This window comes from Citrus sinensis, chromosome 1, assembly GCF_022201045.2.
Source record: "Citrus sinensis cultivar Valencia sweet orange chromosome 1, DVS_A1.0, whole genome shotgun sequence".
Lineage (NCBI taxonomy): Eukaryota > Viridiplantae > Streptophyta > Magnoliopsida > Sapindales > Rutaceae > Citrus > Citrus sinensis.
Genome location: NC_068556.1, coordinates 22897060 through 22915336, shown reverse-complemented (window position 1 = coordinate 22915336; position 18277 = coordinate 22897060). Strand labels below are relative to the sequence as shown.

Sequence of the window (18277 nt, the reverse complement as noted above, 5' to 3'; positions counted from 1 at the left end):
TTTCAGGTATATGGGTCTTTTTTGGGCAAACCTTGAGACTTCTTTTATTAATAAATCATCAAGGTTGGCTATTTCTCGAAGGTCTATATCGGGATATACTAAGTCTAAATAGCCATAATTTGCTATTTTCCCAACAAGGAGTGGGTCTGCTCCTTTTGTAACAATCATTCTGGGGTACATATTTTTTTCAGGTGCCTTGAAAATTGTACCATTATGAGAACAAGTGGAATATACCTATGTAGAGAATTGTTTATACTATTCTTCTTTTGGATTTAGGGGTTTCTCCTCTTCTTCTATGTAAGGATTGTTTATTTGAATAAACTTTTTTGGAGGGTCTGATTTTGGTGACTCAACTTCTATGGATATGGTTTTATTTGGAACTGGGTCAGAGATTGGTTTATCTTCCCTGAAGGGTCCACTATTGCTTCCTATATTTGGGTTTATTTCTATTGGGCTCGTGTTTATAGAGAACACTTTTGTTAAGTCGTTTATGTATGACTCTAACAAATTTACTCCTTTCTCATGAGCCTCAGAAGCCTCTTTTATGTAGCGTATTGCATCAATTATGTCAGATGCTTCAGTCTTGAGTCTTTGTATCTCGGCTTCTATTTTTCCGATAATTCTATTTGCTTCGGAATTCATTCTCCAAATTCTATGTTCCTGCTTAAAAAGTCTGCAAGAAAATTGTTAGTCCCTTTTATATGTACTATCTTAAAATTGTAATAGGACAGATAAACTTGCCATCTATGTAATCTTCTATACTGAGGTTCATTTGGTAAAATTCTATTAATAAGAGAGCTTACTTGAGAATTATCTGTTTCTACAATAAATTATTTTTGAAGTAAGAATAATGAGAATTTTTTAATTCCTTTGTATATTGCAAGGAGTTCTTTTTCATGTACTGGATAATTGATTTGTGCCTGATTAAATGTTCCACTTGTATATCGACAAATTTCATTTATATCAGTTTTCAGAATTACTCCCCAATATAAATCTGATGCATCTGTTTGGATTATTAATTTATCTTTTTCATTTGGTAATCTTAATGCTGGGAGGTTTTTACATTCTTGTTTTAGATTTTTTACTGTTTTTGTATATTCTTCACTCCATCCTCTAGTATTATTTTTTCTTAGTAATTTCTGAAGTATATTTCTCTTTTTTGCTAGATCTTTTATAAATCCTTCAGTATAATTTAAACAGCCTAAAATTTTTTGTATTTGTTGTTTATTTTCTAATTTATTTGGAAATTCGATTATTTTTCTTCCTATATGGTTCTGAAGTCTAATACCTTGTTTGTCGAGTATCATTCCTAAAAATTCTATTTTCTTATGTTCTATAATTGCTTTCTTACTAGATAATACTATAGCTTCCTTAATACATGTATTAACAAATTCCTTTAAATGATGTCTATGTTCCTCCACTGTTTCTGATGCTATTAATATATCATCAACATATACTATAATATAGTTATAATTTCTAAATATTTTATCCATTCTACTCTGAAAAATTTGAGGGTCATTCTTTAGTCCAAAAGGCATTACTAACCATTCATAATGTCCTTGTGGGGTGCTAAAAGCTGTGTAAGGAATACTATTTTCTTCCATCTTTATTTGCCAAAATCCTGATTTACAGTCGAATTTTGAATAATAGGTCTTATTTTTCACAAGATTTATCAATACTTCTTTATTAGGGAGAAAATATCCATTAAATTTTGTATATTTATTTAGTTCTTTATAATTTATTACCATTCTTGCTTTTCCTCTAACTTGTTCTGCTCTTTTCCTAACCATAAATGCTGGACTGTTATGTGGGCTATTGCTACTTCTAATGAATTTTAGATTTAATAGTTCTTTTATTTGGATTTTGAATTCTTCCCTATCTTCTGCTGTATACATCATGGGTTTTAATCTTATGATTCTCTCTTCAATTAATTCTATTTTTGCTTTAGGATGATCTGGTTTCCATAATGCTAACATGTTTTCTTTATAAACTTGTTCAAGTTGTGACTTTATTGTCTCTAGTTGTATATTGTAACTCTGACTTTTTTGTATTAAATAATATTTTTCATAAATGTATTTATCACCACGCTGGGCTGGCTGAACTCTGTAAGGTCGGAATTCACGAGGGATTCGTAAAATATGATTACAAGGGGTTTTTAAGGTGATCATGTATGTAGTCTGCTGGTAATATTGAAATTGTTGTAGAAAGTCATTACCTAAAAGTATATCACAATCTAGATTATTATATTGAAAGATTTGGTTAATACTAATTATTTTACTGCCTAATAATATTTCAAAGTTTAATATGGATTGATTTACTTGTTGTTTATCGCCGGTAATTCCTACAATTTTTAATTTTTCATTTGATTCCCATCTATTAGATAAAAAAGATTTCATAATAGTTATTTCACTACCTGTGTCAATTAAAGCACAAGTATCTATGTCTTTTTCTGGTATATATATTTGTATATAAACAGACATATGGTATTTTACATAAGCTTGTTTCAACATGTGTCGCAAACGATTCTTTGACCTTGTATAAGGAAAGTTATTTTATTTGGTTCAATTTTGTAATACTCTAAATCACTTAAAAAACTATTTCCTAGTACTATATGTTTTTCTGGATCTGTAGTCATAAATGAATCTATATAACAAGGTACTATTTTTCGAAGTCCTTCTATTATTACAGGGACTTTGACTTCTTGTTTACAAATATGTTTATTACCATTAAAATCAGTATATTTATAAGGAATTTTTTTTTCTTTTACTAAAAGTCCTTTATTTTTAGTGTGGTTCATATAATTATGGCTGGTACTAGTATCTATCAATATAGGTACTTTTGTTGTATAGTCTATTCCATTAAAGTATTGTCCTAGTATTTTTATTACATTATTTGTAGGTATGGATTTAACTAACTGTTTATCAGTACTTAATCTTCTAGACGAACTTCCTCTTATTAGAGTTCTTCCTGCAAAACTTATGGGAATTATAGAGTTTTCATTATTATTATCTAAAAATGGTTTTCTATCATCTATTTTTAATTCATAATTAATGGGATTTTGGTAATCTTGAATTACAGGTTCTATAAATGTTGCTATATCTTCACAATCCTTATTTATTTCTATATAAGGTTTATTTCCATATATTTCTCCATAATTCGAATTACAAAAACTATATAAAGCTGAATAGTGTATTGTCATTATTCTATTTCCTTCTTTTATTAGATTTTTCTTTAGTAATTTAAAATGTAAACTTAATGTTTCGTCTATATTTTTATCTTTTATATGTACACAGTATCTAGGGTGGCATGTAAATAATAATTTAGTATAACATAAATTCCCTTCTATTGTCCCTAAATGTCCTATACCAGGGTCTGTAAATCTTTGGTCATGTAATGATAGAACTATGGGGCTATCTATTCCTTCTTTGAAAAGAGATTTTATTAAGATTTGGATTTCTGCCAAATATACATATTGAATTTTTTCTTTGATTGATTCACTTTTTATTTTTCTTAATGCCAAGTCTATAGACCTTTTATTAAGTAAACTAAATCTAATATTTCCTTCAGCTTGTGTAATTGTTACTGCTTTTTCTTGTTCATAATATTCATGTAATATAATTCTTTTTCTTTTAAATAGATCTCTAAACCTATGTAGTATTCCATATTCTGGTTTTTCCATATTTAATTTTAAAAGTTTATTATATTTTTCTTTATTAAAAGTGGCTACAAGACTATATCCACTTTTATTTTCTTCTTTTTCTATTTCTTCTACTTTTTCATTTTCCATTATTTCTTTTTTATTCGGATTCATCTTCTGATTTTTCTACCATATAAACTTCTTCTCCATCATATTCCGAGAGATTACTTATTTCTTCTAAATCACTTTCTATATTTTTAAAATCTTCTTTTAAAAGCCTAACTTTTTTTTTGTACAATCTGTACTGATGTGTCCCATTTCTCCACAATTCCAATATTTACATTTGGATTTATCTAATATTTTTCTTTGGCTTTTATATTTCCTTTTATAATATTTCCTTCCTGCTTTTTTATATTTTTTCTTAAATTTATTATATTTCTTATATCTTTTTTTTTTTTGTAAGATTTTCTGTGTCTTTTATGAGGTGTATAACATCCCCACTGAGTAGGCATTTCTGTTTTTTCACAACATATTTTCGTAATATTTTTACTCTTTTTTATTAGATTTCTTTGAATACATATTTCACTTAATCTTGTATTTAAAAACCTTATTCTAGATCCTAATGTGTCTGAAAGTCTATTTTCATTATTACTAGTATATTTTTCATATTCATTAGTAAAATATCCATTCCAAGGGTAAGGAAGTTTTGAATAGTATAAATTTTTATAAATATTTTGGTCTTCATGACTCATAAATTGGGTATAATAATATTTAGAAAATTCACAAGTATATTCTTTTACAAAACACATATTACAAATTGTTAAATTTATCAATTTCATTCTTGCTTCTAATTTATCACGTTTTGATTCATTTTTTGAGTTTAGTAACCAATCTTCCCCTAAAAATTCACTAGCAATATATTCGATTATTCTTTCAATTCCTAATCCTTTATTTTTTCCTAATGCTATCTTAGTTGAATCCTTTATTAATTTTTGTGTATCCTCACTTAATCCTTTCCACCAATTAAATACATTTCCTGTGAAGCTTGCTATTAAAATATCAGCAAATATATTTATTTTTTCTTCTTCTGTTTCCACATTCCAATCTTCTCTTGATCCATTAAACAGAAAAAATAATTTCATTTGCATTTCCCATTCTACTAAGGCCTTTCGGGGATCTGTTTTGCAGTCTAAATCTATAAATGTGCCTGCATTGCTTATTGGTATTAAATGGTCATTATTAGGTTGGTATTCTTTTTTCCATTGGTTATTTTTGATAGGTGGATAATATTCAAAAAATGGTCTATTTTTCTTTTTATTTGTTTCATACTTATGGCTTGGTTCTGCTACATTAGGTTTCATTTCTGGTCCTCCAGTAACATTCATTTTTATATAATATTCTCTTTCAAATTCTTCCAAATCACTTAGATTTATATCACTAAATTTTTCTGTTAATTCTTCTAGTGTTTCATCCATTAATCTGTATCGCTAGGTGATGTTTCTTTTATTTCTAATTTTTCTTTACCTTTTTCTTTAGTTTTTAATTCTGCTTTCAGTTTTTCTATTTCTTCTAATATTTTTGGGTATTGAGTCTTTATGAACCAGTCATCATAACTACCTGGTTGAGGTTTTTGTATGGGCTCTTTAAAGCTTGTCCCAATTATTCCAGATTTTAGTATTTCAAATTTTTCTATTCTTTTATTTTTCTTATGACTTATTTGGATTACAGATAATTCTATTTTTATTTTTCCTATTTCTTGTTTAATTTCTTTTATTTCTTCTTTAAGATTTAAAAGTATTTCTTTTAATTCAAATAGTGTAGTTTCCATAAAAATTAGGGGTATCTATTGATATTGTTTCTTTTGAATGTATGTTACGTTCATCGTAACACAGAGTTAGCCTTTCTTTTAATCTCTCTCTCGGTCTCTTTTTTCCTCTCTCTGTGGCCGCAGCAAAGTTCCTGACTGTTTTCTCCTCACAAGCTTGAACTCCGGATTGTTCAAGTTGGATTTCTTTTAGCGAAATCATATTCAATTTTATCATAATCTAACCCATTTCATCTTATCACATGTTATCCTATCCCATCATATCCAGTATTCCATACCCAGCGGGCCATAAGGATATACCGTTTCTTCCGTATTTTAGAGGGAGATTTTCATTCTTCTGCAGCCCCTTATAAACGGTTACACTGTCCTTAAAAATAGTAAAAATCAAGTACTAAAGAAAGAAATCAAAGCACCATATTAGTAAAAGGTAAAAACTTATTCATCTTGTTGTTCAGGCCTTCTTAATGTGTGATAAGTGATGCATGTATCGATGCAAAACGTATACATTGTTAGTGCACTGGGACTGATTACTTCTCCCCCTTTGCAGGTCAGGTGGGGTCTTCAAATTCAGGTAGAATCACTGGACATGCGAGTTCGTTTAGTGACTCTGAGGTGCGTTAAGTTGGCATTCATATATATAACTTGATATCAAGGCTGTCGTGGTGTTTTTGTTTGTCGCATACAAGCTGGAAACTCTGAGCCAAAGGAACTTGAGAAAATGAAAAAGAAAACGAATAAAAACAAAAAAAAATTAAAAAAAAGGCAAAAAGCAACAGGTTCTGTCCATTGATGGTCTTTATATTCACTTATTTTGTTTTTTTGGAGCGCTGGCTGATTACGTCTTTTCTGCTGCAGGTGGTGAATCTGCTCTGTCGAAAAGTCCCAAAAAGAAGTTAAAATTGTGATGGTTTTAATATCGAACCGCATGAAAAACCTGTTTTAACGGATTAAAACCCTGAATGTACTGGAGAAGAAGCAGGAAAGCAGAACACGGAGGAATGGTGTAGCAATGACAATAGGCTTTTGGTTATATCGGTCTCTCGCTGTATACCGAATTAGTCATTGTAGCTTTTGATCATTTGCAGTGACGCGTTTGGTCAATTGTGTAGCAAAATTAGTTGATGGGTCATTCATTATCCACCTTTTGTTGTCAAGTCACTAAAATTTATCCTGCAATACCCTTGACTGGAAGGGGGAAAAAAGAAAAAAAGAGTTAGACGTGCGTGATTTCTTGTTGATATCGATGGTTGCAGCCCTATGATTTTATAGCCCGTATACTCTGCATATAATGAGGAATATAAGTAGTAACCAATTGAAGACAAAATGCTACAAATTATTCATCACATAGTTTGATTCAGAAGCCGAAAGAAGCCATGTCAATTTCTCCAATTTTCCTTCTTCAGATCTGGAAGGTTTCTCGGATACTGAATTACTGATAATGAGTACTGGAATTTTATTTGACGTATGAAAAAAATAATTATTGAGATAAAAAAAAGTGTATGGACACAAACGTACACAGGCACGATATGAGGCGACAAAATTCATGCATTGCAGATTTTACATACAAGATACTTCAGAGTATTTAGCCTTATGCTAATGCTATGTAGATGTAGGTATCAATGCCAATATTTGGTTTCTGATTATTCCCATGCATTTCTGTATCTCCGCATAAACTGGAAGGTTCTGTGAACAACATGGCTGCAAACTCGTGACTGCAGAATCTAGAACCAGAGCAACATCTGCCGGAGGAAAATCTCGTTCTGTACATCTCTGCATATGGGATTATGAGAATTATCAGGGGTCAGGGATTTACATAGTTTTGAATATAAGCCACATTAATGTGTGTCGAGTTCATAACAATCCAAATAAGATTACATTAGAATCCTAAAATTTACCTGAATCATGAACAAGGCCGCTACACAGTGTGCAATTAGTTCCAAGGGAATGTGGGCAGAATTTTCATCAGATGAATTGTTCAATGTAGAATCAGGCGCACGACTATTTGCCAATAGATTTGTTGTATGTGTCTCCAGCTGCTGATCCTGAGAATTACGAGAGCTGTGAACTAAATCTGCAGAGGTAGATGACCTAATTGATGGCATGCCTGAATCATTTCCTGCAAGCTTATTGTTAACATAATCCATAGCCTCCTCAATCCTCTCAATTCCATTTCCTTCTTTCTCCAATGACGATAATGCCTGCAATAGTGAGTTTAGTCTTAAAATATTAATAAATGCACTGCATTATTAATTAATTAAATCTATACATGCCAAAATTACAACCCATTGTTCAAAAGACTGGATGTTGAAACATCTTTCCTCAAAATGGCTAAATCAAGTCCTAACCAAATACTACAACAGCCCCACTCCCCACGGAAAACCAGAAAAAAAAAACAGAACATTTCTTTGGCCATCAAGGTCAATATTAGTATAGTCTGCACACTGATGGGTTGAGCATTTGGAATACAACTGAGGGAAGATCCACACCAAACAAAGGTTGTAGGAGATGTGATTTTTTCACTGTAAATTCTTCAATTTGAGAAGTAAAATATTTCAATTTAGAGGAAGTTAAAAGAAATGGAAAGATTATAATCCTCATCTCTATACAATTTTGTAAGTATTGCAGGATACCTGCAAAGAGCAGAACAGGACAGGACAAAAAATAATTTGTTGGCCTTGCTTACCTGAACAGCCACATCAACCATTTTCTGGGCTTTACTTCTTGAACTTTCAACCACTTCAACCACATGAGGTCCAGATTCTGGGGTTTGGTATGCAGAATGATCGAAAGAATTTGGGAGGCCGCCACCAAGGTTACCTAATCCAGACATGGGTTTTAACCCTGTGAGACAAGTGTTCCCTTGGTATGTGTTGCGTTGCCTCAAACAGAAAAGAGCAGAAGCAACCTGCACAAGAAAGACCAATCAAGTCAAGCAATTGAAAAATTATCAGATCATAATGGTGCAAAATAAAGGAGAAGGGAGCAAAGCTGTAATGTGCCACAAAGAACTCATGCCTGCTCATTAATGTCGTTTAGCTGCAATAGTATTGCAGCATAGTGCTTCTTAAAAAGTTCCGAATCCTTAAAAGAGTTGTCTCCATCTTTTTGATTTTCCAAAATTTCATCATTCATGCACCTCAACTCAGACACAATTGCCTCCTAGAAGTTATAACACGAGCCATCAGCTCTTTCCCAAATATAAATGCCAACAGCAGAACTTAGATTAATTTCGTCATGCGGCTTTAGATGAAAAAGATTCAGAATAATTTCTTAATGCAGCTTTGGATGAAAAAGTTTCATGATAGTAGAAAAAAATGATAAAAAGAAGTGCAGTGATAAAAACATCGAAGAGAACTGTACTTAAAGGTGCAACCTTAAGTACCAATATGCCAGGATATAAAGTTATAAACTCATAACAAAAGAGAGACATTTCATTGAACTACTTGCATAAAAACAAATGAAAAGGAAAATTCATCAGCAGAGAACATCTACAATTGATGCACTATTGGCTAACAAGATGTAAAACCTTTTTGTCCAGCGCATGTCTCAAGTGGGAAAGAGCTAGTACATCTTCTTCCTTCGCTTGTCCAGTAGACCCCACATGAACTTCTGAGTCAGTATATGAAACCCCCTGCTCAAAACAGTTTCCTCCTCAATAAGATAACCATTATTCTGTTTCCGGAAAATTCCTCAAATATTTAATAACAGGAATAAGATTATGGTTCTTCTGAAAGAAGAAAAAAAGGGGGAAAAAATTTTGGTGCAGTGGGGGCGATACGGCTCTATATAACAAGATATGAGAGAAGAACATCATTGCAGGTGGAATACACAGTTGAGATCATGTTTCACTTAGTTAAGTCTAGAAGAACAATCAGTAGAATATAGCAGTTTTATATTAAAAGATTCACACGAAGCAATTGAAGCACACTTTTGTTCCTTAAAGTTAACATTTTGTAATAAGAAAAACGCCAGCAAATCACAAGATCAATGGTTTGGGATTTAGTCAATTTAATAGGCATATAACAAAAATCTCATTACCTTATGTTGCTGTAATAAATTGTTGATGGGATAATTGGTTGAAGGGGAGATATGAGAGGGAGCATAGGCAGTCTCAAGGTTCTCACAAGGGGTAAATTTCATGTACCCTTCAATATCCCTTTCTCTTGGCTGCCCATTCATTTGGAGCTCGGTGAAATTATCCATAAATTTACCAAAAGCTACATTTGGCCTTGTAAGAGATGCAGGCATATTCTCCAACGGATTTAAAGGCATACAATCAATATCCTGCCACGGAAAAGGTCCATAATAATTGAAAAAAAAAAAAGGGAAACAGGAAAAAAAGTAAAATAAGGATTAGTAATAGATATCTCAAACAAAATGAATTGTTACATTAGTAAGTTAGCAAAACACCGTTCATGGGTATTACAATTCAGATACTTTGCTAGTTTTCTGGCAGAAAGTGATGAACAATTGACATTGTCAGCATCCAGAACCAAGTATTTGACATATAAATTAGCAATAATGGTAAATAATTTTTTGAAGTATTAGAGGTTTGGGGGAACTAGGAAGGTGTTTTAACATAAACTTGCCTTTTTTTTTGGAACTGTCATCGTCAATTCTAATCTTATTCTCACTCAGATCAGCAAACACTGTTGTATTCATTTATTTGGATTTGCTCTATTCTCTTACTGGAAGCCCTCTTGAGTTCTTAAGTTTTAGAGAATGTAGCAGTCATCTCACACATTTATGATGAGGATGCTCTAACTTAATTAGAGAACTTTAAGAGTAGACCTCCCAGCTCATAAAGCTCTCCAACAACAGCATGAATTAATACAAGGATAACTGAAAGGAGCAATTCACTACAGGCAAACACTGTCTAGTATTTATTGAGTAAACTGTATCAAAGAAAAACCACCAGAAACTTTGAGTACCATCTTTGCCATCACAGGACAAGAGAATCCACTATGCCAATTGTTTTGAGTTAAAAGATTCATAGTTATCAAATAACAGAACAAAGATTCCAAAAGATTTTTGATTAAATAAAATGAATAAATAAGATGTTGATAGATATGCAATAAAATGACTTACTTGGACAAACTCAATCCCTAGTTCACGCTTGTCAAATTGAACCCTGTACCTACTATGTTCAACTGTGAGTACACTTCCATCGCAAATCTCTCTTGTCCTAGGATGAACAGCAATAATACGTTGCCCAACATACAAAGGTCGAGCTAAATCAGTTGGAAGTCCTTCCTTAGTACCAGACCGGAGTTCAGAATAATGATTTCTGACAGATTCCCTGTATTGATTAAGCTTCTCTTTTTCTTCCTTCAAAAACTGCTCAGAAAACCTCCGTGGTCTGCCTAGGGAACTGTGAAAATCAGACAGTTACTTTAGCCAAAAATTATGAAAAATGTGGGCAAAAGTGTAGCATGACCGCAGATAATATAAGCAGTTAAAAGTAAAATACCTCCTAATGACACCCCATTCAACACGTGTTAATCTTGGTACGTGACTCAACCCTACGTGATCCAAGTACTCCACAAACTCCCTTTTAGCAAACCATGGGTAATCAATTGTACTGTAGAACCACTCACAAACACACCACACTCGTACTTGGTACCAAGATAGGCAATTAGAAAGCTGTTCCTGTAATTATACATTCACCTAAAATGAATTACATGTTCAAGTAACTTAGAGAAATCTGAAATTATAAACCATATATAACCTTCTGTTTGATTGCTCTATCAAAGAATGAGGAGTTGGTTCTATTGTGGTCATTTAAAATATCCTCAGAAGACATTTTATCTCTCTCTATCAAGAGTTTTCGCCTGTTCATCTTACGCCTGCTCCTGACTTTGGTGGGTAAATTGACCTGGTTTGCAGTTCGAACAAGTGCAGTTGATGAAGCAGAATTGTTCCCTTCCTTTTCATGATCAGTACTTGAAGTATGTTCCGGAGGTTTCACCAATTTTCCATGTTTTGATTGTGAAGCACTAAGCGAGCGTTTACCTTTACTTATAAACTTCTTCAACTCCTCTGTAGCCTACAAAAAGAGACAGAGATGTGTGTACTAAGGGAACAAAAAATAAGAGAGATAGAATAAGAAGAAGAACCAGAAGGAAAACAAGAGATGGTAAGATAAATTCATCTTACCACGAATGTCCTGGAAACAAAAACCCACCACACAATAGAAAGAAAGTAAACTTTATAAATAACATTAGGCAGATAAAAGTCAATAAGAATTCAACATAATAGGGGTTACTGAAAAGGAACAAAGTGCAAGATGTGCATAATCTTTAAAACCCAGAACTTCCCAGTTTGCATACAGTCATGAACCACAGGACAGATCAGAATGAATAGATCGGTATAAAGGAAAAAGTAAGGAGTTAGTCAGACTTACATCCATCCTTAGTTTGATTGGCAAAAACTTTTGCCTCTTTGTCCGGTTTCCAGAATTTGTCAAATGATTTCCCTCCTCTGATTCTGGAATAACACTAACATCATCAGTACAATCTTTTCCCAGTTTAGATGTTTTAATAGCAGTGTCTTTAACCCCAGTACTTGAACGATTCCCCTTCAGTTTAGACTCATTAACTGCTTCAGGCTTTTCTTCCTTTAACTGCAAGGATAATTCTAAGACAGACAGAAGATTGGATCTTGGTTATGTCTAAGAAAATGGTAATAACAGTAATAAAATCCACAATTTAAACTGAAATTTGAAAATAGCTAAAAGTACATGGCAGTAGAACAAAGTAATGTAAGGACCACTTAAGAGTATAGATAACTCACCAGTATCAGCTGTTGTTTCTGGCATCATCAAGGACAGATCTGCTAAAGTTTGCAAGGCATCAAATTCTGAGCTCTCATCTACAGTCAAACAAAAATTGTCATGAAGAGATGAACACATGCTCCAACAGAATACAGACCCTATGTCAAAGTTGAAGCTCAGTGCATTAATACTATTAGAACAGAACAAAATAAAAATTGTCATGAAGTTGAATGCTAGTTAATCAATTAACAACTTCTCAACTTACATAAATAAAAACCAATGGAAAAAGAACAGAAACTTGATCACTTCAGACAAACAATCAAGTTAGCAGAAGTTTAAACCATCATGAGCTCATGGGAGATGCATAATGAATTTAGGTTAAAATTTCACTGACGAGCTTTATAAGAATTCATTCAGCTCACAAAATTCAAGGACTCAGGGAACCATCAGGACTGATATCATTTCCACCTCATCCAAATAATATACAAAAGGACAATAACTTTCAAGCATAAAATGGATGGATAAAGTAACCTCACCTCCGTCTTTCTCTAGAATAACCACTAGACCCATGACAGAAAATAGACAGATAAGTTTGCTGTTCTAGTTACTAACACAAATCTTGCAACTCCATAAAACAAAACAAGCTTCCGTCTAGCCAATAGGCAAAGGCAGACAGCAAGAATAAAGCATTCAGAAAAAGGGGAAAGAAATAAGAAAGTTAAAGCATTCATATAGAACTTATTGGAGGAATCAAAAGCGTACAATATTTTAAGCATAGATCGAAGGACAAGGGAAGAGAATATAACCAAATGTGATCATTGACGTACCTCTTTTGAACAGAACCTTTTTACTCCTCTTCTTGGAACCCTTGGAATAGGATGTTGAATTTTTTTCATCTGCAATCTCCATCGCAAATTTTCCCTTCGTAACAACCATGTCCTGTCCTTCCTCTGTCCCACTACAAGCTTCCTTTATGTCATCCAAATGATTGCTTACACTTTCTTCTTGTTTTAGTTTCTTGCTGTGGTATCTCTTTCCTTTTTGCTGAATTTCAATTGTATCAGCAGTTTCTGCATCCATCAAATAAATTTTGTCTCGAGAATAATATCCATTATCAGCATCTGTACTTCCTAAGCTTAATTCACGACCATCCTCATCCATTTCACTACCATGAGGCTTGGAGCTGTTCATTTCTGATACATCACACTATATACCATAATAAAAATTAATATAACACATCCAAACAATACCAAAAAGAGCATCAGAGATCATGAAATAAAGAGAAAATTACCGTCCTTGAACCTTTTTGAACAGGTGATGGCTTTCCCCTTTTTCTTTTTGGTGTTTGGGAAACTAGCAGAGAACCTCCTCTTTGTGAAGCCTCTGTCAATGCTAGTGCTATCTCATGAGCAACATCATCGTCAATAGTACCCAACCTTGGCTTCAATCCTTGTTTAATTGGGGAAATATACTTTTCTGTATTATCTTTGTCATAAGAATATGAGACGGGAACACGAGGAGTCCTTTTTGCAACAGCACGAGGTCTACTTCCTATAACAGATTAGAGAATAAGCAGAAAATCAGGCATCAATAACACTACAATAATTGATAATTTGGTGAAAAGTAACCATCTGCCTTCCAAAGACATGAAGAAAAACAGTTAAAATAAGTCAAAAGCTCAAAATGATAAAGATGACTCCCATGTCAAAGTCTTCAAATTTTTTTCATATAAGATCTATATCATTACTAGCAAGCTCCTTAAGATTATGAATCTGCTAAAAGTTTAAAGCATATGAAATAGAGAGATATAAAACACCACCAGAGCGCCTCTTCTTCAACAATGACAGGCAGCCATAATTTGGTGCAGCTGACTGAAAGTTTAGAAGATCGGGAGATGGACCATCTGATCCTTTAGGGGGTGGATTTTGAAATTTTCCACCAGCACACTTCTGAGATTTTTGAGATGATCCTGTTGCCTCGTCACTTTCTTGTTCACCATCACTCCCTGCCTGCCAGGCAATAATCTATTAACTGTAATTCCACACAAACCATCCTCACAAGAAGCATCACGCTCAATTGCTATAGATAAATAACATTAGTTATAACTTATGTATCACATGCTCTGTTAAATATCAGGGCACTTGATTTAAGAAGGCAAGGGCCACCAATAATCACAAAATCACTTGAACACGTTTTAAACATTGATCAGTATTTGACTTGGAAATAGAAATAGGTCAGACATTTACAGGAAAAGTAACTTCAAACTAAGAAAAAACAAAGACAACCAATCTTAATATGCACAAATTTCAGTAACCAACTTTGAGAACCATACATCAACATTCCTAAACTAAGATCCATAGAAAAGTCTACATTCCCATCAAAGATTAAATCGCAATCTCACCAGAATGCCATAGTGATCAGTCATCATTGCTATTAGTCCAACCACAGAAGCAGTGCCCTCTGGAAGAGATAAGTAAGCCTGCACTTCAAACAAAAGCTATGGTGAAAATCATCCTCCTTATTTTGTTACATCATTTGCAAGCTGTCAAAGTATTGAGATTTTATTGGTCATATGAATGAATTAAAACATCAGGTGTAATGACGACAGAATGGCTCTTGAAATATTTGATACCTGCTTTACCACCTCTTTAATTTAATCCATATGAACAGGAATAGTTTGTAAAGACATCTAAGTCAACCGAAACTGATGAAGTGGCTTTGAGCTTGATTAAACTCAAAGCAGCAAAACCTAGTAAAGTTTTGACTGTGAGAACTGATTCAGATCAGATGAACTTTCAGTGAACTTCCTTCCTTTTTCCAAGAAGGATTAGCAAGGGTGATGAGACCAAACATTCCTTGTATCTTCCTAAACAATCATCTGTATATCGTTAAACTGAATTATCTCTACCTTTTAGCCTAACTAAAAATACAGACAACAACTAGCCTGCAGGAATACGGACACAAAGTTTAAAATGGCATAAGCAATACCCCGTAGTGCACATTCAATAGCACCAGCAAAAGAAGCAACACAATGCAGGAAGTTAAATGTTTAAATGTTAAGAAGGAAAGAGATAAACTCTTTACAAGATAAACATCAAAGGAAAAGAAGTAGAAGCTTTGCAAATTAAGGAAATCAAGATCAGTTACAGCATATTTGAGATAGTTGGTGGTTGTGCGTACCCTATTCATAGTGAAAAGGGCTTCTACCATTTCCGCTGTTCTATTACGCACTGCAGCAGCTATCTATGCATCCAAATGAGACAAAAACTTGAAGAAGTTGTTATAATAATAATGCACTGCTCAATAGCAAAAATAGACTTAACCAATTGCACGGTCATGTAAAGTTATTAAGTTCATACATGAACTTTGGCTGGCCACCCATTTTTGAATTATGGGCAAGATAGGAAGTAAAAAAATTGATTCGGGCTTTGCCCACCCCTCTACCTTTTTTTTTGTTTAAAAAAAAAAAAATTTGTCACAAGTTTTTTCCAAGAAAATTAATTCTAATTCTTAGTAATGGTAGTTCCCAATATAAACTCATATTTACTATTGGGAGTAGGATTAGTCAAAGTAATAGTCCACCATTTGACATAAGGTCAGAGCATCATACTTGAGAAGTTGGAACGAACCTTCTTCCAATCTTTCCCATATTTACGATATGCTTCATAGAAACGTTCAAGCTCTTCTTTGCTCCATTGTGGCCCTAACATGTCAGACAGCTTCCTCTTCTGAATAATATAAAAATGGTTATAGAAATAAGAAACGAACCACAACAAAATTTTTCACAAGAAAACTGTCATTGGTTCCAAATAAAGATTCCTACAAAAGATTTCTGTTTGCAGTTGCACGAACTGTTCGAATCTTAACAATTCCTGTTTTAAATCATAAAGGTGAAATTTTACTCTTGGTTGATAATTCCCCTATTAGGCACCTAGGTAGCTACTTCTCTGCTACCGCAGATGTCACGTTAAGTATTAAAAAATCCTAAGAAACATAAAATTCATTCTTTCTTGCCTTTTCTCTTCTCACATTTAATTAATTAGAAATGATGTAGATAATACTAACCACCTCTTTAGCTTGAAAAGAGGAACTTCCAAAAATCATGAAACGAATGTCCATTTGAAATTGATGATGAATATAAAAGAAAGATTTTTTTGTTTAAATTTTAGGGGATATTAACCAAACTACTAGAGGAAGAAAAAAAACATTCCTAAAATCTTGAGCAACACGAGAAATAGACCCAAAAAAAAAAAATAGAACATTATTATCCATTCAATATGTAGAAACAAGAATGTATACTGTCAAAATATAACAAGCCAAAAAGCTGAGATATCACATTATTGCTTAAAGCATGAAAATAAATGGAACTTAATTTACTTGGCACATAGGAATTAAACAATGCAAAATAATGTACAACTCCATATATTGGGACACATGTTGAACAAATTTATCCTTTGAACAAGGCAAGAACTCACCCGCTTCCCGCTTCTGTCCGCATTTTCTGCCTTTTTCTTGGAAGCAACCTCACTAGTATAAGCAACCCGCTTATTCACACTTTTAGATCTTCTTGTTGGGGCCATAAGTAACTTACTCAAGCCTGATACCCAGCAAATTAAAGACAACAAATTCATAGTCAAATTTGTATTGTCCAGGAAAGTAGATCGAACAAAGATACCATACAGCCTCAACAATGTCACACACACAGCAAACACTTGTCAATTGCAATAAATTAATCATAATATCATATTCAGCTCATAAACTATAGAATGTAATGCATGTCGAATAAAAAAAAAATCAATTAATCCACTGCAATATCTAACAATCTACAGAATTTCACACTGTCACATGCTTAATATGCCAACAACTAAAATGAAATCCCATTGTTCACTGACATGCTACTAAGAAAATGTTTGGTTCCCGTGAAACCGAGCAGGAAAATCAAAGAAAATCAGAATTTCAAATTTATAAATTTAAACGTTTCTAAACTGTGAAACAACTTTACAGTTACAAATTTGACAATTAATGAAACCTAATAGAGACCAAAAGCAAAGGATCTGAAGCGAATAACGGAAAAAACGAACGTAATTTGAACTCACTTGCCGATCAAGACGATGCGGATTGATGAAGCATTTGTCAGCGAAGAAGAAGTACGAATCGAGCAAAGACGCTAAAGCAGTGAAATAAAGATTAGGAGAAGATTTTGTTAATTGTTAAATGATAATTGATAACGATGATTGGATTATGTGGAAGGAAAATGGAGAAGGAAAATTTCGGGGCAATAACCGCGAAAACTTTAAAATAAAAAAAAAAAATCAGCCCAAAGAGGTGTGTTTTATTTAAGTTTTTGTTTTTTAAAATTTGATTATCGGTTTTGTTGTTATTGTTGTGAGGGTGTAAGTGGGGTCCGTGCTATGGGTGTATTTTCTAACCGTACGCGTGGTGTTGATGTTTCAATCAAAACCGTTGGATTTGTTTAGAAAATGATTAATTGTTTCCTGCGAGGCAATGTGTTGACTTTCTTGCCGCTTTGACATTGAGGATTTATTTTGATTAGATTTTATTTTTGTTTGTCTTATCAATAACAAAATTTTCATTATTTTATTGTCTAAATAAAAGTAAGTAATTAAATTTAAAAAATTAATTAATATTCACCTGTCGCTGTTACTTGGATTTTATTTATATTTGTTGGTTATTGTTCATATATTAATCAATTTTAGTATTATAAGTGAAATGTTTTACCATCTAACACAAACAACTTTAATTATTGGATCACTCATACACGACAATTATTCACTCTTCTAATGAATTACTCGGTTACCATTTTCGAAAGTTTTTCTCTACTGAGCAAAGAATTTTTTATATCATTTTTTTTAATATTTATGGGTTAAGAATAGTGACCTTCACTTACTGTGTAATGACGAAATTCTCCTTAGATGTATGCTTTGACTTGCCGTTGACTTAAGTAACTAGTTTATATATTTTAAAAAAATGTATTCTTCCCTCCTTTGCAATGACCTATTTTATTTTTACTATTTAAATAATA

General features: G+C 32.9%; 1 protein-coding gene and 1 long non-coding RNA gene across 6 annotated transcripts; one reads left to right on the top strand and one right to left on the bottom strand.

The window, feature by feature from the left end:
* The first annotated feature begins 4918 nt into the window (after positions 1-4918).
* Positions 4919-6759, top strand: LOC107178402 (uncharacterized). The gene is made up of 3 exons (XR_001509170.3): positions 4919-5889; positions 6010-6074; positions 6318-6759. It is a non-coding gene; the product is annotated as an uncharacterized LOC107178402 (long non-coding RNA).
* A 132-nt stretch (positions 6760-6891) lies between these two features.
* LOC102627497 (protein ALWAYS EARLY 3) lies at positions 6892-17572 on the bottom strand. Of its 5 annotated transcripts, none has more exons than XM_006489056.4 (19): positions 17331-17572; positions 16710-16831; positions 15864-15962; positions 15415-15477; positions 14636-14713; positions 14054-14243; positions 13526-13785; positions 13062-13440; positions 12255-12332; positions 11866-12098; positions 11191-11508; positions 10933-11111; positions 10551-10833; positions 9501-9746; positions 8989-9093; positions 8478-8621; positions 8146-8367; positions 7358-7660; positions 6892-7232 (listed from the first exon to the last, which is right to left on the bottom strand). In XM_006489056.4, exons 2-19 carry the CDS (start codon positions 16812-16814, stop codon positions 7062-7064), a joined length of 3456 nt encoding a protein of 1151 aa, XP_006489119.1. In that variant the 5' UTR covers positions 16815-16831; positions 17331-17572; the 3' UTR covers positions 6892-7061. The 5 variants fall into 5 exon arrangements, with proteins under 5 accessions (XP_006489119.1, XP_024958479.1, XP_024958482.1 ...); XM_025102711.2 differs by having other exon boundaries at positions 17335-17572; XM_025102714.2 differs by lacking the exon at positions 8478-8621.
* Between the last annotated feature and the right edge of the window lie 705 nt (positions 17573-18277).